Source organism: Elgaria multicarinata, chromosome 2 (assembly GCF_023053635.1).
Source record: "Elgaria multicarinata webbii isolate HBS135686 ecotype San Diego chromosome 2, rElgMul1.1.pri, whole genome shotgun sequence".
Classification (NCBI taxonomy): domain Eukaryota; kingdom Metazoa; phylum Chordata; class Lepidosauria; order Squamata; family Anguidae; genus Elgaria; species Elgaria multicarinata.
In genome coordinates this window covers 11,748,068-11,771,728 of record NC_086172.1, presented here as the reverse complement: position 1 = coordinate 11,771,728, position 23,661 = coordinate 11,748,068, and the positions used below count along the sequence as shown (strand labels likewise).

Sequence of the window (23,661 nt, the reverse complement as noted above, 5' to 3'; positions counted from 1 at the left end):
CCGTCAATGCTCCCACCCCCTCCTTCCGGCCTCACTTGTGAAAAAGCGACCTATCTCGGAAGAAGAGGGAGGTGCGAGGGCCCTGGTTTCCCCCCAGCCAATGGGGAGGCGCGGGCGACAGTCTTTCTCATCTTTATGGTTCCGTGCTCTGGTTGCTATGGGTGTTGGGAGGCTGCGCATGCGCCGAAGCGAGTTGGTGGAATAGTCACAGGGAGGAGGAGGAAGAGTGGGAAGAGGAAGGCGTCGTCGTGCGTCAGGGGGAGTAAAAGCCGTTGGCGGCGTCATGTCGGCGGGAGGCTTGCTAGAGAAGCCGCAGATCATCGCGCACACGCAGCAGGGCCTGAGTTACACGGTCTTCGAGTGCAAGTGGGTGCCGTGCAGCGCCCGCCTCGTCTGCCTGGGCAGCTTTCCGCGCGGCACCGGCGTCATCCAGCTCTACGAGCTGCAGGGCGGCCGCCTCAGCCTCCTCCGCGAAGTGAGTGAGGGGAGCCGAGTGGGAGTGGGAGTGGGAGTGGGGGGCTCCCCTCCTCCTCCTCCTCCCCCCTCCTCGTAGGTCCCGCACGCAGCAGCAAGGGGCCAGGGCTTATTCAGACAGGAAAAGTGGGGGGTGGGGGGGAAGGAGAAACCATCACACAAAACACCCCAAATAAATACATAAATAAATAATGGATTGGCTGCGGTCAATCCTATATACATGTCACCTGCAAAGTAAGCCCCATTGGGTTCAGTGAGGCTTACTCCCACGTAAGTGTGTACAGGATTGTTGCCACCCTTCTGTCAACAGGTGAAATGGGGGGCAAAACAATAATAATAATAATAATAATAATAATAATAATGTATTTCTTCTATTGTAAGACGCCATCGATTGTAAGACGCACACTAATTTCAGTACCACCAACAGGAAAAAAAAAACACTCCTAAGACGCAACCCATTTTTAGAGATGTTTATATAGGGGGGAAAAGTGTGTCTTAGAATCGAAGGATTAGGGTATTAATAATAATTTTTACCCTCCTCTCCATTTTAATCGAGGCAGGGAACAGTAAATATAAAATACATAAAACTGAATTAACATAATACCCTATTTCTTAGATTCTAAGACACACTTCCCCCCATATAAACATCTCTAAAAATGGGGTGCATCTTAAAATCGCAGGTGTGTCTTAGGGTTGTTGTTTTTCCTGTTGGTGGTACTGAAATTAGTGTGCGTCTTACAGTTGAAGAAATACGGTATACATTGTTAAAACATCCTAAAAACATTCTTAAAACATCCTAAAATTCCCCTGCATAGGCCTGCCAGAAGAGATCAGTCTTAAGAGCTTTCTTGAATGCTACTAGACTGTACTCCAATTCCTTTTATTACAGTCAACAGACCAATAAAACATATGAAAACACATAATAAATATTTAAAATACATGGAATTAAAACAGAGTATGATTGCATGAAGCCTCCTTAAAGTTCTGTACTAGAAGCAAAGGGAAGTCCTGCCACCATAACTGTTCTGGTAAGGATTGCCTGATTAAGAAATTTAGCAACTTGTTCGGTGGTATGCTTATCTTGAGCCTGTAAAAGGACCGACATAAGGGTCATGGACGATCGACTTCTAGACTGTCAAGTTGATGAGTACGTGTTTTTGAACCCAGGTTTTAACACTGGGCCTTAATTCGATCTACATGTGTCAGTTCCTGCATGCTGTTTCCATTTGCAGATCCCATCCCTTGCGGGAGGGTTGACTAATGATTATTGTGAGGGCTTCAACTGAAATCACAGATAAATGGGGTGGGGTGCAGGGGTGGGGGATCCCTGTACTATCCATCCTATAGAAAACAGATCTCTGACCCATCTTCCCCAACCTGGCACCCTACAGATGTGTTGGGCTACAGTGTGTGAGGTGTTGGTTGCTTTCCTTGGACGCATGTCTCAACTCCATCCTTGCAATTGTGGAACTGTGCTGGTGCTTGAGTAGTTTATACTGTTGTTTTATACTTTGAATTGTTTTTAATTTTTGTGAACCACCCAGAGAGCTCTGGCTATTGGGCGGTATAGAAATGTAATTAATAAATAACAATAAATAAATAGAGAAGAAAATTTAACCCACCACATTAATTAATGGGGAAGACTCAAAGCATATAACACTGAAGTCAAGACTTAAAAATAAGAGCTCAGTTCAGTCACAACCTTGAGCTCTCATACTGTGTTGTGTCTGTCTATAGTTTGTGGCCATTTTGCTGTCATGCTAGTTTTTATGACATGGTATTTGTATGACATCTTTAAAAAAAAGTTTACTAGTTTAGAAGTTAAGTTAGTTTAGAGGTATCTGACTTGGGACTTGCAGTGCTTTAACTCATTTTAAGATCGGAGAATTGTGGCCCTTTAATGTGTGGAAACAGTGGGCAGTTCTTCCATGCAATCGACACTTTAAACATCCCTAGTCATCTGTATCATCTTGCCAAGAAGTTGCAAACATGTAGTAAGCTGGTTTCCTGTACTGATCTCCTCAAAGATTGATGCCTTAAGCTCACATCTGGTGGCACCCTTTCAGTTTTCCATTCTGTATAGAGAGATGTTATTACTAGGTTGTAGAACAGGAGCTTATCATGTGTTAAGTTGCTTCTTCAAGAAACCATTGTATCTTGCAGCCAGAGTTTGTGTACTCAGAAGTAAGACCCTTTAACTTCATTGGGGCTCTTTTCCAAAGAAGTGGATTTTGGATCACAGCCTTAACCAAACTAGCTCATGTGTGCTAGAGACAAATCAGAATGGACCTTAATTTATCAAATGAAAGGGTATTCCAGACTGTAATGCCACATAGTTTGAAAACTACTAGTATTCACCAACATGTAGTATCTAAACAATTTGAGACTGAATGCATGTACAAATGGATGAAGGATTGTAACTATTAAAATAATTTAAAGATGGTGTGCGGCTAACTTCATTGTTAAACATTTAAATTAAGAAGATTCATTTCCATTGAAATGAACAGAGACAAGTATATCCCATACCAAGATCAAACCGTAAAGTACGCATGGGCACAAATACATCCTAGCCATGTTTGTTCTGCCCAGCATTTGACACGCCAATGTTCAGGAGTCAAGCACTGTTTAGAAATGACTAATAATCAGGTATGCCATGCTGGTCACCATGGTGATAACCATTCCCTTTGTTGTATACACAGCACTTCACTTCCCATAGAACATTAGTTGCTGTAGCTATAGCAATACAAGAATACAAGAAATTGACCTTATAAAGAGTTAGGGGGAACTGAGGAAACCTTTCACATCAAATAGACTGATGGGCTGGTTACATGAAGTCCTGAGATCTTGTTAGTGTACTGCAATGATGTTTTGTTGTAGTATTGGTTTTCAGTGGCTAGCAACCCACTTACACCAATCTATCCTAAACATAATTTTCTATAATCTGATTTTAGTTATACAGTCCTGTCCAAAACCATTTTTAAAGGCACTAGTTCTGAAATTTGCTGTATAAAAAAATAAAGACAGTGAAGGTGAAGATGGGAGTCAAGATGCAAGAAAAAACTAGTGAATAACATTTTTTTTAGTCAGAAGTTCACTTGTATTTACATCTCAACCGGTTATTTTCGGCTAAAAGCTACAGAAATAAAAACTATCACATTGCAGGAATACTAGTTACTAATGTGCAAGAATTTATTTGAATTATCTTTATGTTAGTATTCATGCTCAGTGTAGTGTTAATCTTGTGTTAGTTTAACTTGATTTATTCAAGTTGGACTCTAGGCTTGTAACAAACTTGAATATCAGTCATGTTGAATTAGGGAGCAGCCTTCTTAGATGTAGAGATGGATGTTTATTGGTCAGCAAGTATGAGCCTGCTTACTTGGAAATAAATCCCATTGAACATTTTTGATTAACATGTTTAAGATTAGGCCCTTAATATAGGAAAAACAGGATTAAACAGAAAAAAAAAGCACTACCATTTTGCGATACTGGAATATTAGAGAAGATCTAGTCATCTGAGGAAGCAAGCAATGCATAAACCTTCTTAACTTATTAACTCCCGAAGAGGTGAGATTTGAAAAGCATATTGTCATTATCTCTCTTCCACCTGCATGAACTTAAAAAATTACCACTTCCTCTACTTTATCTTTATAAACCATCAAAGACAGCTAGGTTTCTAAGTGAGCAATCCTGTGGTCCCCAAAGAACATCCCAGGGACCATAGGATTTATTGAAGTCCCCCTCCCCAAACTGTAGATGCTCCTACAACCTTAGAAACTGTGCTGGCTGCTTTCCAGAGTTGCAAAAGTGGCCTCAGAGGACCTTGGTGAGGTCAAAATGGGGCATTCTGGTGGGCAGAAAGGGGAGGGCAGAGATCAGGATATGAGGAGGGGAAAGGACAGGGAGGCAAAAATGTCTCATGCTCTTCCAGCCTGCTGACAGCAGCCTGACAGTGCATTGGATACTCAAAAACCTCCAAGATTGGAGGCTTCCAACTAGCAGGTGGTAATTCAATAGGATTGTGCCCTAAGTAAATTAGAATGGCAGTGCAATCCAGTGCATGTCTACTAAGAAGTAAGCCCCATTGAGTTCAGTGTGACTTACTCCCAGGTAAATGTGTATAGGATTGCAGCCTCCGTGATTTAAAATCCTCTCCATGTTCCTTGTAGACAAATTAAATTCCAAACGATGAATCAGCCTAAAATGTGTGACCTGTCATTGTTGTTATTAATATCAGCCTTGTGGGTTACATATATGAATTTTGCTAAAACCTATCAGCGGTCTTTATTTTAAGGTTTGAGACAAAAATAATTTTGAAAGGTCTGTTCCTCAATGCTTAATTTTAATAGAACTTGTCTATTGGCAAGTAATAAATATAAAATTGTTAAGCTGTCCTCCTAAAAATGTTTGCTTTCCCTGCTTTTCAGATTGAAAAGTCAAGGCCTATTAAATGTGGAACCTTTGGTGCTTCTTCTCTGCAGCAAAGATATCTAGCTACAGGGGATTTTGGTGGAAACTTAAATATATGGTAAGAAATAATAGATTTGTGGATTATTTTTCTCAAACCTGTGTTTGATCTTAATATTTCTCAAACCTCCAGTGATCTCAGAATAAAATAGTCTTATCTATTCTGAGATCATTCAAAATTAGTACACTGTCTAATTTGTCAGTTCATTAAAATCTTCTTAGAATGGGAGCATTTGGGTTTTAGGTAGCAGTAATAATCTAATAGAAAGATTCAGGGTTGTAGTATGTTGAGTTAATTATGTTACCGCTGTCTAGTTCTCTGGCTGCTTAGATTATAAAAGTGGTCAATATCCAATAATCCCCAGTTGGTTCCATATGCTCCAGCGATGTGTTTCCCTCAATCAACATTGCCTGCCTTCCCCTCCCCTCCCAGCCATTATTCCTGGGTGGTTTAATTTCTGTAAACCGCCCAGAGAGCTTCAGTTATGAGGCGCCGGGCAGTATATTAATTTTATTTTATTTTATTGTGAAACTCTGGTGACTTTTCAAAGCAGTTTGTGATATGGCATAGTAGGCATGCCTAAAATAGTTCTTTGGATACTGGCCATGTTTTTGAGAATTTGTATTCTGAAACTCAACCAGAAGCCTATTCAGAAGTCCTTCTTTCATTGATGGAATGCAACAAAATAGGATTGCATTTGGCTGCCCTTTTTCTCTCTGCATATTTACCTTTTGTGGGGGGGTTGGTCTCTTAATGATGTTTCTACTACGGATAGGCCCTTTCTGAGAAAGCTAGCGTTTGACTTAGAGTTTTAAATGTTCATTGTTATGGAGAAAAGCTTAAAAACAAACAGTAAACCATAGGCAGGGCTGAAAAAATATTTCAATTTCCAAGAAGCAAGAATCACTTTGGGCGGGGTGGGGGGGGTGGGAGGGGGTCAACAGTTCTGTATAGAGTTAAACAGAAAACTTCAGATACTCATTGATGCCTGCAACTAGTATTCAGATGAGTACATAGTCTAGAATTTTTTCTGGTTCCATCATAAAGCCACAGAAATGATTAAGAAAAAAAAACTTCTTTCCAACTTCCCATTCCAAAAAACAAAATTTAAAAATTTTACATCTTTTAAGTTTCAGAATTTGTAAGCCTAATACCATTAAAGAAGTTGAATTGCAACATTGCACCTTTGTATTATTTATTATGAAGGCTGTTAATTGAATTTTGACTGTTGTAATTTCACCACTTTGGGGGAAGGTTTTTTTTAAAAAAAGTGTTTGCACCAGATTTTCTTTTTTAATAGACATCAGTGGGAAAATTCTTCTGCTATTTTATGGCTTGAGTAAATTCAGATCTTGACTAACTGATCATTATCTCCAAAACTTCTTGACGTTGGCTCTTGTATCAAAAAGTTCACAAATGGCATTTTATATCATATTGATGACCACTGCGGTGTAAGAGTAAATTGGGGCTAGTTTGAATGAACACACAATAATTGTCCTTTTCTTCTGTCAAGGAATTTGGAAGCTCCAGAAATCCCAGTGTACTCTGTAAAGGGACATGAAGAAATCATAAATAGCATTGATGGCATTGGTGGCTTAGGAATTGGGGAAGGAGCGCCAGAAATTGTGACAGGAAGTCGTGATGGTGAGTTAGTCCTATTGCTGTGCTGCTGGTTAGGAGAAAAGGGAAAATAGATCAGGATAAATCCTGCTAATAGTCTCCTATGATGATGATGATTCTTTCTTCCGATTGGGTAACTTAGATATTAGTGTCATGAACCCATTTAAACTTTAAATAATGTTTCACAAACCCAGTGGAAGAATCTGAATACAGTCTCTGTTAATAGTTTGATGATTCAAATTTAACTGTTTAAGGGAGCGATTGTACAGTCCCTGGAGAGTGTCCCAGGAACCATAGGATTTGTCGGAGTCCCCCTCCAAGGCCGTAGATGCTGCTATAACCTTGGAAGAAGGACTCCAGGACCTGATCGCTCCACCTGCCCTCTCACAGCTGCCACAGAAAGAACTGCGGCACTCTTAGGTCACAGAAGTGGTCTCAGAGGATGCTGAAGCGGTCTGAAAGGGGGCGTTGTGTTTTGGGGGCGGGGGAAAGGAGAGGAGAGGCCAGAATATGAGAAATCCTATGGCCTCTCCAGCCCCAGCAGCAAAACTACTCTAGACAGGCTCAAAGCCCCATCTACAGATAAATTTACAAAAAAGATGACAGAGGTGAAAATTGCTGGCATTGGATACCTGGAAGACTCTGAGTTCAGAAGCTTCTATCTAACAAGAGCACAACTCATAGGTTTGCACACTATTTGGAGGTTTTCCCTAGAGAAATATTCACATGTATTTTGCTGCAAAGTAAGTGGTGAACTGATTTCATCTGTATTGCTGCTCGCAACATAGTTTAGATATAAGAACTGTTTTCCTTAATCATTGCAATTTTTTTTGTCAAAATGCTAATATCTAAATTACCCAATCGGAACAGAGCAGCAAGGACATGGGCCTATGTCCTCCTGCCTGGCTGTTCCACAGCTGCTAACATGAGAACTTTGGGGAGGCCAGTGCAGCTGTCATCTACTGGTAAGGTGGGGAAGACGGGTAGGAAAGGAGATAGGAGGTGGAGGGAATAAAGGTGTAGGTGTAAGAGAACACGTGGATGCGCATGAATGTGTGGAGGGGGGACAAAAGGATAAGAATCTGCTTCCACTCTTCCCCCCCCACCACCACCTTCTTGAAGTTTCCTGAAGGGCTTGGCCCATTGCTTCCAGCAAGTCTAATTGCAAGATCCTGTTGATTGCTGCCATCGCAGCAACTTGGGAGGATTGTGTGGTCTATCTGGGCACAGTTCGTGACTGCTGCAGTGCTAAAATGACAACTGTTGATCTTTTGCCGCATGCCTATGTGCAGCGAAAGGGGGGGGGAGGTTTATGTGGCTGCACGACACGGTCGATTCTTTTTAAATATAACACTGCAAGCGATCAGAGAAGCCACACAGCACACTGTGCCTTAGTTTAGGCCAGGTAAGGGATGTGGGGTGTTTTAAAATGACTTTTTCAGCTGCTTGGCTGCATCTCACTCAGGAAGCAGAAATGCCATTTCACCTACAGTTGTGCGAATCGGAATGGGCATTGCCGTAACTAAGAAGGCCTTGAGGATCATTGTTTTTCGCTCTTACTTTGTTTTATACTTTGAACGGTTTTAGTTGTCGTGAACCGCCCAGGGAGCTTCGGCTATTTGGCGGTATAAAAATGTAATACATAAATAAATAAAAATAAATCCATGTTTTGGCACAGTTAGTTACTGATGGTTTAAAGAAAGTTAACTCCTTGTGTACAGCCCCCATCCCATCAAAGTCAGCAGCATAATACGTTTTTTAATAGATTTGGATTATATCCAGATATCAGAGGAAAGCAAATTAACTGTTTAGGTATATTTGGGGACTCTGTTTCAAATCACTTGGGGCTTTCATTAAAGTTTGCTAATTTATGGGCTTGTATTATGAAGAAGCTTTTTCCTGTAAAATGCATTTTTGAGTTGTTGGTGTTGGCAACATTCATGGTTAAAGGGATGTCAAGTGAGGACCAGCTTGTCCTTTTGCAGGGGGACATTGTAAAAAGCTGTGTAGTATCAGATCTTGAAGAGGTGAAAGAGGACAGTCTTGTTGCTCCAATTATAAAGACTACACCTACTGATTAGTCCAATCTATCACTGCCACGCCATAGATTTTTCTTAGCTAGTATATACTTGGTAACAGCAGTATTGGCCAGTCTTTTTCCATTCTAGGTTCCTCAGCTGCCATATGATATGGTTACAAGGATACTGCAATCAGATCTACATATGCTGTATGTTCTATTTTGAGTCCCACATGGAGCAGGGTTTTCACATAAGTCATTAGAGGACTGTAGCAAACTGATCTCTTCTATGAGGATGTGAGAAGAGAAACATAAAGCAAAACAGTTGCAAACAGCTTTGTGTAATATATAAATGTATAGTATGAGTAGTCCTGTCTTTGGATGAAGATTACATCTTCCAAGTATTAGAAGTTAGTATTTTAACTGAGTTGCATTTTATTTAGTTGTATCAGTTACCCCATTCTTTGGATGAAGCTGTAAGACTGTATCCATCAATCTTTGAAAGTACGGAAACAAACTGTTCTGTTGTTATACAATAAATATGAATCTGTAAAGGAGGCATAAATAATGATTTCTTAAAAGCAAGTTGAAAGGGCTGTAGTTGTAGCGGAATAATAAATGCCACAAGCCATTTTGTCAGCAACAGAATAATCCAGTCTCAATGATGGCAGGGACGGTGAAGGTGTGGGACCCAAGACAAAAAGACATTCCTGTTGCCAATATGGAACCAGCACAAGGAGAGAGCAAGAGAGACTGCTGGACAGTGGCATTTGGTGAGTTCGGTGAACTAGATAATCCTTAATGGCATACAAACATGTATAATGGAATTTGTCTTGCTCCCATCACTTTAGTCTCGGCGCCCTTTAACACTGGGTTTCCAGACGTACTGCTCTACTTAATTCCCACTGCAAGTAGTTCGGAGTAATTGCAACAGTTGCATTTTTTGCATTTTTTAACATGTTTTTAATTTTACTGTAGGTTTAATTCTATTTTAACTTTTATAATTTCTATGTTTTAATTGTACGTGTTTTAATCTTGTAAACTGCCTTGAGTCCCAGTACTGGGAAAAAGGCGGGATATAAACAAATATAATAATAACAACAACAACACGTGAGGGTTTTTAAAAATTCTGTCTGAAATGCACCCGATAAATTTCTCTTTCTGGGAAACTAGCTTCCAGTTACTATTTTTTTTTCCTCTTTGATTCTCTCCCATTGCCTGTTGCAGTTGCATCAGTTCAAGTTGTTGTCTTTCTATGGCAGAGCAGATTATGCAGTATTAGCATTTCAAATAAAATAAATAATATAAAAAGACTAGAGTTGGCGTTAAATCTTCCAATCTTCTGATAAAACGTTTTCTTGGATCTGAGGAAAAGTCATAACTTGTCCATGTATCTGCTTTCCAGAAATATTTCTTTTATTACCCCAAATGCATAACCTTAAAATATGGCTAAACTTTCTGCAAGAAAGTTTGGTCATATGGTGATGATCTAAACTGGTCTCTTTTTCCCCCCCTAACCAGGCAATGCATATAATCAAGAAGAGCGTGTTGTATGTGCTGGCTATGACAATGGGGACATCAAGTTGTTTGACCTTAAGAATATGACATTGCGCTGGGAGACCAACATTAAGAATGGGGTAATATTTCACAAAGACATGGCAGAGATTTAATCTTTTTGTCTTTAAGATGGAAGATGCAGATACTTCCAGAAAATTATGCTTAGTAGGATTAAAATTGTGCAGTATGTTCTGTTTTTGCTATTGGTCCAAATTAGACTAGTTGATTTATGATTTGGCTTATAGATAATGATCACACTCCTTTCTTAAATATTGATATTTCAGAGGCAGGGAGTTTTGCTCCATACAATTTCTCTATACAATTTTCTATATGGCAAAAACTAATACAGTTTCAATCTTTTCTGAATACTTCTTAGTTCAGGCTTTTGAAATGTCTTTGAAGGACATGTTTATTACAAGCCACTACTGATCTGTCAAATAATGTAAATTTACCCAGTGAGAATGAGGAGTCGGCTTCACTAAAGTAAAGATGCGATTCTGTGCAAAGTTCAGCATGGATGAACCCAGTGACTGCAATCCAAAAATCCCTCGCGACGAAGTCCTGCCATCCGGAAGGCTTCCATTTCTCAGAATGCAGTCCTTCCACCCACCCCATTCCCCTACACTACATAGCAAAAAACCTTGAAACCGCAGAGATTTTCAGAACCAAATTATGGTGGTTAAGAGGAAACAAAATCAGAAATCGCAGTAGGCATGCCTAATCACTTGGGTTGCCCCCAAGAGCACACAGTTGCGCTCACCATGGTCAGTACTCTGCTGCCCTCTGGTGAGCATGATGAGCTTCAGCCTTTCCCAGTGTTGGAGCTAGAGAGCGGCTGATGGGGATTATCCCTACAGTTGCACCGCAGTTTGTTGCTCAGAGTCCCTCTAAAAGGTAACACCACTGTAGGGGGAAATCCCCACACCCTCCCCAGCTCCGGGGTTGGGAGGAGGGCTTGGAAGCTCCAAAATCCCCCAGTCAATTTATCTGAAGATGGAGAGGAAGCACAGGGTTCATCCTTTTGTCCCTGTGCTTCCATGATGCTCCACATACCTCAGACGCTTGCTGAGAGAAAATAAGCTTCAGTCCTGGTCTCCAATAGGAGTTCTACACGGGGGGCAGGCATTACCTTTGCCATGATGCTGGGCTTCAGAGTCGTTGGAGTGCTCTGGAGTCATGCTGCACTTCAGGAATGATCTGCCGCCCCTCTTCAAAGCTTGGAGCGAAGGAAGGAAGGAAGGAAGGGAGAGATTGCCCTTCCCAAATGCAGAGCAAGACTGGGGACAGTGTAAGGTCAGGGCGAAACCGGGTTGAGGAGTGGGCGGTGACAGCATCCTGGCAACCACAGTGTTTGGGCTGCTTAGGCCAGTCAAAATTTGCTGACCCATGTTGGCCCCAGAACAACTCCTTGATTCAAGTCATTGACTTTAGTTGGCTTGCTGAGCTCTGCACAGGATTGGGCTTTTGCCTTCCATCTATAGCACGTGCGTCCTCAGTGGGACTTGCTTCTAAATAAAAACACTGAAGATTGCACAGCACCTGTTATGTGTTAACGGTTCAGCTGAAAGCTAATGCTTTTCTATTTCTAGGTTTGCAGTGTTGAATTTGACAGGAAAGATATAAATATGAACAAATTGGTAGCTACGTCACTTGAAGGAAAATTTCATATTTTTGACCTGAGAACTCAGCACCCATCTAAAGGCTTTGCTTCAGTTTCAGAGAAGGTACAGTACAGACTGTTACGATTCTGCTCTTTCTGCATGCCATGGGGAAGAAGCATACAACATCTTTGTGGAACAGAGGTCCTTAAGGAACAGGGGTTCAAAGTTCCTGGGACATGTCTTTTCTTTCCCATATCCCATCACCATCTAAGATTGACCAAGGAAACCCTTTTGATGAAGTTATCCGTAGATCAAGTTTAAACAGTGGATTGATGCATAGATGTGATCTTGGAAACTTGCTGCACAGTTGTACAGTTTCCTTTCTCGGGGAGTTTGCAGATTCTGATCATTTTCTGGAAGCACTACATGCATCCTTTTTATGTAAAGTGGCATTTTATGTAAAGTGTGACGTAGACTGGGCTTGGTAGTGCCTTTGTGTTGGGCACCACTCAACCACATGCATTCAGATGTTTTGGACTTCCCAGCATGGCCAAAGGTCACGGGTGCGGAGAGTTGCAATTCAAAGCATCTTGAGGGGTCCAGTTTAGAGAAGGCTGTACTGCATGTTCAAAACATTTGGTTTTATTCCCACTCAACTGATTGCTTGGGAATGGTTTTGCCTTGTCACAAGCAACTAGGTATGTGGATAAAACAGGCCCTATTTTTATTTATTTATCTTCTCAGATATTCTTTAACGGATTTTCAAATTAATTGAAATAATGCATATTGAAAAGTATAACTCAACATTAATATATAACAGAAAACATACCCAAGAATATCCAAGAATAAATGTTGTTTGTTCTATTCACATCTTAGTTAGAAATTGTTAGGCTAATTTATGTGTAATTTTTGCACAACTTTGCTGCTAGGCCCACAAATCCACCATGTGGCAAGTTCGGCACCTTCCACAGAACAGAGATATCTTTGTGACTAGTGGAGGATCTGGAAACCTTCATCTTTGGAAATAGTAAGTATCTTCACATCAAGGGGTGGGGTGGAAATCACTCTTCTTTGTGCGGCCCAAACTTTGTACATTATGTTTTAAGAATTGCCTTATAGGCAGTTATTCCGGCCTAAAAGAGCTTGCTGTTAGAGACTGAATTATTCCCCAGCAGAACTGGCTTAATTTGTATCTGCACCATTTATTTGGCTGTGGATATTTACTTAACCTTCCTGCATGAATCTTGCTACCACTTAATTGGTTGGATCCAGATTTGTTCATACTTCAAGCAGGTCCACTGAAATCAGTCGGATGTAAGTTAGTCATGACCAACTTAAGACCCATTGATTCCAATGATGTTAAGTATGGCTAAATCTAGCTCCACTCATGTGTTTAAACATGACATTGATTGCTTTACTTTCTCTCTGCTGCTCATAATATATAAAGTGTTGTAATTTCATCAATAAATATTAAGTGCTTAGTACCTTACTCATGCTCCTAACACTGACTCATCTCCATGTCAATATGTTAATGTTAACAGGTCCCTGAAATAATACTTACCGATACACATTAATTTCTATTGACAGAACTAGTAGGTCTGCCAGACACATTTATAGAGACTTCGTTCCAGGGAGTGCCCTGTGTGGTTGCTTAATCCCCTGGTTTCTATAAACTGACTGATCCAGCCACAGTGCCTCCAGGCTGGTTAGTCATAACTCAGGTGGCATTTGGGAAAAAGGGACTGCAGCGTTACTAGGCTTTTCCAATCTTGGAAGTGAGCTAGAGGCATATATACGCCCTTACTCCAGCAGCACCTGTGTTCTTTGTTCCTGCACAGCTCCCATTTGAAAAGGCAGAAACAGAACCATGCATCCCTTTTGATTTTGGGTGAGACAGAGGCTGTAGCTAGACCTAAGGTTTATTCCAGGATCATCCCGGGTTCGTCCCTGCCTGAGCGCTGGATGCCCTGTGTGGCACTTAGATGAACAGGTTTGACCCCAGGACAATCCTGGGATAAACCTTAGGTCTAGCTACGGCCAGACAGGGGAAGAGGTTTTGGCCCTTACAAATGGCTTTATTGAATTCATACTGAATGTATGTGTGTGGAAACTGAACATTTTTGTTTTTTTACATAAAGAGTGTTGAGCTAGAAAGCTTATCAACACAGCATCGCTAACTAAGTTCCTTCTTAGTTTTATTTGTCTAAGTCACCATTTCTACAATGTTGAAGTCTTCTGCTTGCCTTTAGGGATTCCCCCTCCCCCTTTTTTCTTCTTCTTCTGAAGACTGATATAGTTTTTGTAGTTGATGTAGTTGCTAGGGGATTGGATCTGAACGTGAAGAAAGCTCGTTTGAAAAATCAGCTATGAAATACACAGAGGCCCTGTTCAGACAACACGCTAAACCATGCTGCTTAACCACAAAATGGTTAATGGAATGCATTAAGGCTAATGCATTCTGTTAAACTTTTTGTAGTTAAGCAGCATGGTTTAGCGTGTTGTCTGAATGGGGCCAGTGTGACCTTGGGCAAATCACTGTCTCGTAGTCTAACTGATCTTACAAGTTTGTTGTGAGGATACAATGAGATGCCTCTTGTTGTAAGCCACCCTGAGTTCTTTGGAAGAAGGGCAGGAGGAAAATGAAATGAATGTGAAGTTAGATGTAACAGGTTTATACAGTAGACTTTGTTCTTTTTTCTCCCCAGTGAGTACCCTGCACAGCGCTCTAAGAAAGATTCAGATGGAACTGAGATGGGAGTGGCAGGTTCAGTGAGCCTTCTACAGAACGTGACATTGTCAACGCAACCTATTTCTAGCCTTGACTGGAGTCCAGACAAGAGTGGTCTCTGTGTTTGTAGTTCATTTGACCAGACTGTGAGAGTACTGATTGTCACTAAACTGAACAGGATTTGACCAAATGATTTCTACAAAAGAAAAACTTTCATACACGTTCCTGAACAAGCTTTTAGAAGTTTAATGAAATGTCACTGTATGACCTCATGTCATGCAACAAAACGTGGAAAACTTGGTCTAGGGTGCCTTCTTTTCGTTTTTAACCTCTTAGAGGCGAATCATACATTTCTGCAAATTGTGCCTTGATTTCAGCACATTTAAAACCTGTTTACTGTGTTTGATACACTCAATTTGAAAATACCTTATGTTCATGGCATCGTTTGTGCGGTAGTATCAATTTGTTGACCCTTGTTAAAATTGTTTTTAATATGTATTATATGTGTCCATTGCTCACAAAACTATAATTTGGTCCTAAGATACCCTAGAAAACAGCGTTCCGAATCAGAGCACATTTTTGTGCTCTAAAGGACTGCATTTGTTGATATGTTTGTCAACATGGCTTGGATTGCACTTTGTGCATTTAAATTTTGAATGGCTATGTTTTAATGGAATAAAGTTAAATATTTGTTATGATGTTCTGTTATTGACTACTTGTTTAAAAATATGTAGGTATACACGAATGGAATAATATTGCAATTTATAAATAGTTTTCTATGCCCTTGACTAAGAAAGATTAATTTATGTCTGGGTGCACCTCAGTTTTGATATTCAAAAAAACGTTGCTCAAATTAGTAAACATGTTATGTTTAATATTAAATTTGATTAAAGTAATTTTGTACTAGTGGTACATAAAATATTAATAAAATTGCTTACCCCTACCTACCCCAAATAAAAAGGTGTAGATTGTGGAAGGGTTGTGTATAAGCTTATACTCTTCTTCTGGAGGTCTTCAAGCAGAGACAGGACAGCCAATTTAAACTGGACTTTTGTGATGGCTCCTTCCAACTCTAAGATGTTATGATTCTCTAAGATCATACAAATCTATGAACAATAGCGTAATAAAATCATTTAAATTTAACAGATCAACAGAAAATATAATATGCCAGTCATTTTTTTTGAAGTGCATGAGCATTACAATAATCTAACTTTCACTGAAGGGATTCTAACTAAAGTTCTAATTTGATTCAGTGTGTAACATCCAGGCTTCCTTAATGCACAAGTGCAGTGCAGTAAGGATCACTTTGCACAAGAAGTTCTACAAGGATATCATTTTCCTGTAGGAAAATTACATATACAGCATAACTGCATGCAAATGCAGTGGAAAACTGTGACAACGTATTTTTGTCCCATGTAGAAGTGACAAAATAGGCAAATAAAAATGTGCATTTTATCATAGTACGTACATGGAACTTATACGTAAAGTGGTTTACCAGATTGCTGTCTTTTTTTAAAAAAATATTTATAATTGTGGAGAAGTACTTCAATTTTTGGTATAGGTATATTGCAAAGGCTCAGATAGGGCAAAAGGAAAATAAGGAACCCTTAGTGTTTTATCATTTCCAGAACTTCTCAAGAGGCTGTGAGGTATCATGAATGAATGGCTTAGTGGCATCACACTTCAACCCAGTAAAGCATTTCTTCCATGTGACAGTTTGGCAGTACCTAAAATTTGTGACAAACATTTTGATTTTTGTAATGTGCAGTGTGGCTGGGACTTGCAAATTAAGGGGCATATATTCGTAGCCTTAATCTGAGAACCCAATTAGCAGAATACCTCCAATGGCTTAGAAGCTGCCTTTGGACAGAAAGTAACCTTTCCATCATGATTAAGCACTGCAGCAAGTAGATCTGAATCATGCAAAATTACATTTGCCATCTTGAAAGAAAATGGCAGCCCATCAAAATTTTCTAATATTTATAGCTTCAATACCATTTGATAAGCTGCAACCAAACTTGGCATGATGATTCAGCACTACAGCAAGCAATTTTTAACCATACAAAAATTAATAGCAATTAATAAAAACTGAAATTGGCTGAAAAGTAATTTTAAACTATACCTGTTGAGAGAAATTTCACAGCCATGCGTGTGTAAGTTACAATTTGGAAACTTTGTTAATCAGCTGTTTTACCCAATCTTGAGATTTCACAACTTTGTATTAAATTTGTATTCAAACTGTTAAGAGATAGACTGGTACAGTAAGCGAGAAAGTTGTTCAGTTCCCACACACAACACCCTTCTCACACACAACACACACCCATCCACGCACGTGATCATATAATACATACCTCTTTGGCTCTGCGACACAAATTATTTTAAACTTTTAACAATTAATTGAGAAGCTGTCAATTTATTTTTGTGGTGGGGTGGTGGTGCGATTATTTTTCTGCAAATCTAGGCATTGCAGCTTTAAAACCATTCCAAACTCGATTGGATAATATTTAGGGGTCGAAATGGAGTGAACAGAAATTCGTGCTTTGTATTCATGTTTAGATACAATAAACAGATAATTCCATGGCAGAGGCCCTGCCTAGGGGTTCCAGTGGGCAGAGTTTCACTTAGATGGAGAAGGCATAATGTCTTCAATTCTCCCAACCTGTGCAAAGCTGGGTCTGTTTTCTAGTCTGTCTCTAAATTTAAAGCCCTAAACGGCTTGGGGCCAGGTTATCTGAAGGAACGCCTCCTCCCATATGTACCTGCCCGGACCCTAAGGTCATCTTCAGGGGTCCTTCTCCGCGAGCCCCTGCCAAAGGAAGTGAGGCAGGTGGCTACTAGGAGGAGGGCCTTCTCTGCTGTGGCACCCCGGCTGTGGAATGAGCTCCTTAAGGAGGTTCGCTTGGCACCTACATTATATGCTTTTAGACGCCAGGTGAAGACCTTTTTATTCTCCCAGCATTTTAACAGTCTATAAATAAATTTTAACTTAGTGTTTTAAATTTGTAATTTTGCATTGCTGCTGTTTTTATCTGGTTGAGCTTTGATATTGTATTTTATATTATGGTTTTATACTGTTGTTTTATACTTTGAATGTTTTTAATTTTTGTGAACTGCCCAGAGAGCTCCGGCTATTGGCCGGTATAGAAATGTAATAAATAAATAAATACAAGTGAATATGCAGTGCAGTGGGAACCAGTTGCATGGGCTGCAAAGCAGCTCTAATCTACCTCGTTCTGAGGCCAGTTTGGATCTTTAATGGCTTTATCTAACATATAATAGGTATTTTACTCCCACATAAGGAATATCCCTAGCTATAATATTTTGGTCAAACTATTGGCTCATCTACCCCAGTTTTGCTGAGATTTGACTGGCAATGGCTCTCCAGGGTTTCAGAGCATAACCTCAGCATTGCTAACCTATTTAAATGTTGAGTTTTATGATCTATATTTTGTATGTTTTTGCAAGCTTTCATGATTTGAGGAGATACAGGCATTAGGGGAAATATCTGTGGGTTTAAGAAAGCTGTGCATACGTTCATCTAAGCTGACTACAGTGATGAAAGGCCTTACAATTAGATTTGATATGAGATTACATATAGTGCTTGCAATCTAACGGTTTTATTTCTGAGCAGCTGCAGGATTTCCAGATTGACAATGCAGTAAAGCCTCTCAGTTATCCTTTATTCCCTACGAAGCAGCAGAAGATACTGTCGCCCTGTCCTCTGGTGGCAGAAGTGTGTATATCGCAGAAAATAAAGCCAACAGAAAGTGGGACCTGACAGATACAAATTGGAACAAAGGAACATAAGAACCAGACTGAATCAGACCAAGGGCCCATGGCAGTGGTTCAAATGCTATATAAGATGGGTGCACAAGCTGTGTCCCCCAAAAGATGTGACCGTACCCCATGTTCCCTGATCCCCCACTGCTGATTTCCCATTGATCGTGGGGTTGCTACCAGTGATCCAGAGAGAAAAGAGCAACCTGTATGAGGATTTCTGGGGGAGGAAGTTGACAGCCTTCTGTAAGCTCTCCACTCCCCTGCCCCAACAATCTTCATGCAAATTGCTCTTTCTCCAGGGCTGCTAGAAATGAGGAAAGCTATTTGTATCAGGATCGTTGGGATGTGAAAATGAGCATGCCATGTGCCCCCCCCCCTTCCCAAGCCAGCATCACATGTGGCCCTTGGGGCTGAAAAAGTTGTGCACTCCTGGAATAGGACAAAATAAACAGTCTTCCATGCCATCTCAAGAGCTTGAGACACTGTCAAGAAGACGTTGACATGGATTGTACAATACCTTCATTATAAAGATGAATTCTACAGTACATAGCAGATTCCTGTAGCTAACTAAGAACGGCATTGGTAAATGGGTTTTGGAACTCAGTTGCTCATTGACTTTCCTTAGTTGTCTGCACACTTACCAAAAAGATTGCTGTTGCACTCAAGATAAAAGGGGTGAGGTTATTCCAACTCACACACTGAGATTAATTGCCTTTCTTGTAAGTTCTGTAAGAAGCCTGCTTCCTTGTGAATTTGTATTTCTCAAACTGTGGGGTGCGTCCCTTGGGTTGCATACGATGCCTGAAGGTGGGCAAATTTCCAGGGAACAACAGAGTCCTTATTTATTTATTACATTTCTATACCGCCCAATAGCCAAAGCCCTCTGGGCAGTTCATACAATTCTTTAGCCTCCTACCACTCACAAAAAGACTGGGGTTTGTTGAATGCCTCCTGGCAGAACACTATCGCTGATCCACACTGGAGATTCAGAGCTCCATCAGACGTGTTTTATTGCACGTTCATTACTGGGCACTCACATATTTTTGCAGCTCACTCTCATGCCGTCGCCTGCCTTTCATGTGCTTCCAACCCCTTTTTCGTGCCCCCCAAAACCACCCCAGTAAATCCGACTCATTTTTAAAGACAGAAGTTGCCGCTATCTCCTGCTGTGTGCAGGAGAAGCAGCGCGATCAAAACAGCCCACACGTGCACGTTGTTTGCTTCTTCTTTCAAAAGAGGAAGAAATGAGGGGCAGAGAAGCAACGGTAAGCAGACGTGATTTTCCTCTGTGTGATGATGCTCTCGGGCCTCATTTTTACATGCATGGGAGGAGTGGGCATTATTGTAATTCTCCACAATATTTCAGTATGCTGAAATCGGCCCCGCTCCATCATTACTACACGGCGGAGCCATCCATCCCTAAAACTCAGCTTTTCAGTGCTGGAAAAGACATACTTCTGCATCGGTGGTGGGCAAAGTAGAACCAATGTCATCTGGAAGAGAGGCTTGTTACCCACTCCTCTCTAGGCTCCCACTGCCAGTACAGTTTTATGAATGGGAATGGGTAGGGTGACCATATGAAAAGGAGGACAGGGCTCCATAGAAAAGGGAATTTCAGCAGGTATCATTTATGTATATGGAGAACCTGGTGAAATTTCCTTTTCATCACAGCAATTAAAGGTGCAGGAGCTATGCTAGAGTGACCAGATTTAAAAGCGGGCAGGGCACCTGCAACTTTAACTGTTGTGATGAAGAGGGAATTTCACCAGGTTCCCCATATATACAAATGACCCCTGATGAAATTCCCTTTTCAATGCAACTCTTAAAGATACAGGAGCCCTGTCCTCCTTTCCATATGGTCACCCTACGGAATGGGGAATAACTAACCCACAATACCAGCTCCCCATGAGAGCAGCCCACCAGCACGTATGAAGTATTGGACCAGCGACTTAACACAGTCCCTTTGCAACTCTGGAGCTGCACAGAGCTGCACCTCCACCATCACCACCATAAATTGGATGTTCCATCCTCCCCACTTCCTTTAGGAAATTGGAAGCTCAGAAAGAACTGTTCCTTGGTTCTAAAGATAGTCCCTGGTGTATGGTTTTAGGGTCTTGGCAGACATATCCTTTTCTAGTCATTTAATGCCAGTATTGTGTTAGTACCTAGAATCCACAGATCCTCGTGTGCAGCATCACAGCTTGTAACTGTGCATGAAACTGGTGTGCAATAAAGGAGAGTCACGTTGGATCCCTAAAGATTATCCCCTCGGAGGAGGGTGGGGATGAGGTGGGAATGTGAGAAGCACTTGCTACTACTTAGTACTTCAATATCAACATGCTTGCCAATAAAGCTCTTTTCACCTGCTATAAGTTATGGCCGTTCAATTTGTTCAGGAGCAAGTATGGATTGTGTGGCTACTGGTTAGTGTAATTTATAGCAGAACAGCTACTAAATCATGCCATTAGCATTTTTCATTCCAATAAAGTTGTCTAATTTGAAAAGAGTCCTTATTGACAATCTGACAGGAAGAACCCAATCTTAATAACGAATTTTGAATTATTTTTGCCTGCACTTCCTAAATCCAGACATTGTGGCTGTTTATCCTTGAAAGAGAGCAAAATGACAGTTCTTCCATCTTCCCTAGATTCAAGCAGAATTGGTTCCTCATCTAGACTGTCAGATGAGCTGGACGCTTTTATGTCGCTGATATCGAACACCTTTTGTTGTTGTTGGACTGGAATCTTTTAACACTGCTTGTTCTTGCAGCAGCCTCAACAATGGCACAATTCATGTTGCACGGTTCTCTGCGGCCCACAGCCAGGCTCTCTGCTCCAACCACTGATAATGCTGGCTAACCATACATAAACAACTTGCGTCTTGCAAGATCAGGGCTCAAAGCCATACAAGCTGACGTTGAGCTTTTCCACATAAGGCTTTTATTGTTCACTCATGATTGCTCACTCATTGTAGTTAGTGGATCATTTGCATGATGTCATCCTCCTGTGCTTTGCAACCATTATCAGGTGTGTTTTTTAAATTAACATGGAAATTCTAGTGTTATTTAGAAATGGTGAATGTGAGTCTTGTGTAATTGTGCAACTCCACTATACTACAGTGCCATCTAGTGGCTGAATAACAAAACATATAGAAAGACAGAGAAAGAAACCAGCAGAAAAAAGCATGTGTAAAGGATCTGAACTTAATCCCGCAAAGAATCCGGAAGCAGAAGCCTCAGTAAAGATGCAGGATAAAAGCCTAGTGTAGAGATGTTCTCTACTGAACTTCCAAGGGGACAAGCGAATGGGTAAGAGTACATTCATTCATTGGATTTTCCCCAATGAACAGATGGATGGTTCCATCGACGTACGTGTGTGTGTTTGTATGTGTGTGTGTGAGAGAGAGATTCTTCCCAGTCTCTCATTGGCTGCCTGTATTAGGCAGGCCATGGGCGTCTTGTGGATGGAGACTCCTGATTGGTTACTGGAAGCACAATTTCCATGGATTCTGCAGGCATGGTTCGATTTCCCCATTGCTTTGCACTGGTTTTTCTTCTCCTATTGCCTTCCCCTCCTATTCAGAGCCAGAGAGGAACTGGTTTCAATGGATTTTCAACTGGTTTAATGGGGATGGATCTGATCCCTAGCGGATCTCTACACTTAGGATTTATCTGCCTGCCACTAGCCTACATAGCATAAGCATTTTTAATTTGTTTCCGACTCATTTTATTTCTGACTTATAAAGTATCATAACTCATTACAATAGGCTTTATTTTCCAAACAAACTCTTCCATATACTATGGATATGGGTACATGGCCACATCCTGTCATTGAATCTAGCTGATGCCAAGGAGACTCCTTTTGATATACACTAACTATCCTTATCTCAGTGAACATCTCTGTTCTATCTGTTATTTCAGAAACAAACAAAAATGAAAGAAAAAGCTTTAATCAGAAAGCACAGTATAATCTCAGAAAAATAACCCTAAAGCTAAATCGTGCTTTGTTTTGTCCTGTTTACTTTTGCATTTAATTTTTTGATGAGAAACACTCCTTTGTAAATGGAGGGGGGTTCGCTCATAGATTGAGAATCTTTCTAATACAATTAAAGCAAGAGGAAGTACAGTCATTTGTCTCAAAGGTTAATGTAAGGTCACACAAGCAGAGAAGTTTCCACACTCAGGCTTACATGCCACAGTATTTGTGTACAAAATATGTTAGAAAACCTCCAGGACAGCCTTCGTCCAACTGATGCCATCCAGATGTTTGGGACTACAGATCACAGTATTCCTGACCATTGGTCGTCATGTTTGGACTGATGGAAGTTGGTGACTAAAACATCTGGAGGGCACCAGGTTGGGGAAGGCTGCTGTGGGGAGTGATGCACTGTCCTTCTCAGGTGTTCTGATCTTCACACGTTCACCTGCAGTTGTTACCCTTCGCCCTTCTCCTGCGCTCCACCTTTCTTCCTGGGCCTGTTCAGACAACACACTAAGCCATGGTTAAAGCACTAACCTTTATTCCAATGTGAATAAAAGTACAAAAGCATGCACACTTCCGGCCCTGGCCCCACCTTCGTGTCTCCTCATGGAGAATAATAAAATGCCTAGTCTTCACTTTAGGCTCAAGGTTGTCCTAAACCCTTTGCCCCACACCCAATAGCAAAACATATCAGAGAAACAGGGCCTTGAGGCCAAGCAAATTTCCATGTTCCCCAGACATAGAGGCATCCAAGCCATTGAAAGCCCTCTGACCAGGGATTTCTGAAGGGTCAGAATTCCTCTCTCTCCTTGTGGTGCTTTATCAAGGGACAGAATGCAACATTTTGTACCGGTCATAGGCTGCCAAAATATGGCATTGTTTATGTAAGAATGGGTTTCTGTTTATGGAACATGTATGGGACTTGTGATCAGTCACAGGAGGGAGGAGGGAAAAGTATGACTTCATCGGAGCAACTTGGATAAGTATACATGTATGCTGATGTGGCTGATGGTTAGAGAGTCTCTGCCGTCGGTTTGTACGATGTATGGGGCTTTTCTCTTTTGTGCACATTAAATAAAGAGTCTCTGTTTCTGGACCGGTTGTGAAGTCATCCCTTCCCTACCAGGTTAGGGGAATTTCCCTAACACCTTTTTGCAGCAAATAGTGAGTGTATTTGAACTGTGCTCTGGCACTCTTTTCCCGGGGAAGCTAGGCTGGCTCCCTCCTTGATGGGCTTTCGGAAGCAGGCTAAAACTTTTTTGTTCCAGCAGGCCTTTGGAGAATAATCTGGCCCTCCATCTATGTTAATGTCTTATAATTTTGTTGTGTATTTTAAATGTTTATGGTTTTGTTTCCACGCCCCCCCCGCCCCGCCCCACGTATGTTTTAAACTTTGTAAGGCCGCCTTGAGGCCCAGCATTGGGCAAAAGGCGGGA

General features: G+C 41.0%; 1 protein-coding gene across 1 annotated transcript; it reads left to right on the top strand.

Annotated features, from left to right (window-relative positions):
* Window positions 1-243: 243 nt before the first annotated feature.
* On the top strand, window positions 244-15,165 carry DNAAF10 (dynein axonemal assembly factor 10). The gene is made up of 8 exons (XM_063116002.1): window positions 244-475; window positions 4,902-5,002; window positions 6,456-6,586; window positions 9,251-9,352; window positions 10,101-10,216; window positions 11,726-11,860; window positions 12,667-12,764; window positions 14,443-15,165. The coding sequence occupies exons 1-8, from the start codon at window positions 284-286 to the stop codon at window positions 14,648-14,650; spliced, it is 1,083 nt and encodes a 360-aa protein (XP_062972072.1). The 5' UTR covers window positions 244-283; the 3' UTR covers window positions 14,651-15,165.
* The last annotated feature ends 8,496 nt before the right edge of the window (window positions 15,166-23,661 follow it).